At 65.3% G+C, this 952-nt stretch overlaps 1 protein-coding gene across 1 annotated transcript in view; it reads right to left on the bottom strand.

The window, feature by feature from the left end:
* Positions 1–766, bottom strand: part of CLU (clusterin) — a 3,676-nt gene extending 2,910 nt beyond the window's left edge. Inside the window, exons 1-3 of the mRNA XM_009275128.2 lie at positions 572–766; positions 222–392; positions 32–130 (exon numbers count right to left, since the gene is read on the bottom strand). Coding sequence (XP_009273403.1) covers positions 32–130; positions 222–392; positions 572–718 — 417 coding nt within the window. The 5' untranslated portion in view covers positions 719–766. The remainder of the gene's footprint in view (positions 1–31; positions 131–221; positions 393–571) is intronic.
* Positions 767–952: the final 186 nt, after the last annotated feature.

Genomic DNA, 952 nt, shown 5'->3' with positions numbered 1-952 from the left:
GCAACCAAAACCTTTCTCCTGGTCCCTCGCCCTGCCGCTCCTGCCGCTGGTCCCGCTCCAGCAGCGAGTCGATGCGCTCGCCGTTCACCCAGATGGAGAAGGGCGAGGAATGGTTGAGGAATTCCTCCAGCTGCCGGGCAGGGGAGCAGGATCAGGCCAAAATTCCCCACCACCACCACCACCACCACCACAGCATCACCGGGTGCTGTGGGACCACTCACCTGCCGCCCCACCAGCCCCGAGCCGCTGCGGCACGTGCGGGAGTAGAAGCGCATGCAGGTGTGCTTGAGGCAGGGCTTGCACTCTTCCCAGAGCGCCAGCATCGTCTCGTTGCACACCTCCTCCTTCGCCGCCAGCTGCTGCTCCTTCTCCCGGGCCAGCTGCACCGCCTCCTGCAAGGCATCTGCGTTCAGCCCCGAGGGCGTCCCCCCTGCTCCCGGGACACATGGATCCAGGGCACGGCATCCCCCGAGCCCTTCAGATGCACCCAGTCCGGCGTGGGGGTATCCCAGCCCGGCCAGGGGCTCCGGGTACCAGGGTCGGAGCGACCACCCTCCTCATCCTCGCTCACCTCCTTCCTCCTCTTGGTCTCCTCCAGCGTGTGCAGGATGGCTTGGTGGTCCTTACTGGTCTTGTCCATGAGGGTCTTCATCTGCTTCACCCCGTTGATGGCGTTTTCCACCTCCGTGTCGATGTATTTGCTGCCGGTTGCCGACATCTCTGGGGCGGGGGGAGGAAGAGCATCCCTCGGCCGGCCGCTCCCAAGGCGGCGGTGGGGGCCCCGCCAGCGCACGCAAATATTTGCGGGTGCAGAGTCCTGTTTGCTCGCCAACGGCCCGATTCCAGTTCACAGAACTCAAAAAAAGAGATCCAAAAATCTCGCCTGGGCTGGGGCCGCGTCTCCCTGCCCGCCACCCCCAATATTTGGGCAGCGCTGCCCGCGAGTCCCCCC

This window comes from Aptenodytes forsteri, unplaced genomic scaffold (assembly GCF_000699145.1).
Source record: "Aptenodytes forsteri isolate BGI_AS27 unplaced genomic scaffold, ASM69914v1 Scaffold192, whole genome shotgun sequence".
NCBI classification, from domain to species: Eukaryota; Metazoa; Chordata; class Aves; order Sphenisciformes; family Spheniscidae; genus Aptenodytes; species Aptenodytes forsteri.
Note: the sequence above shows the minus strand (reverse complement) of the source record. Positions and strands in the feature narration are given on the sequence as shown.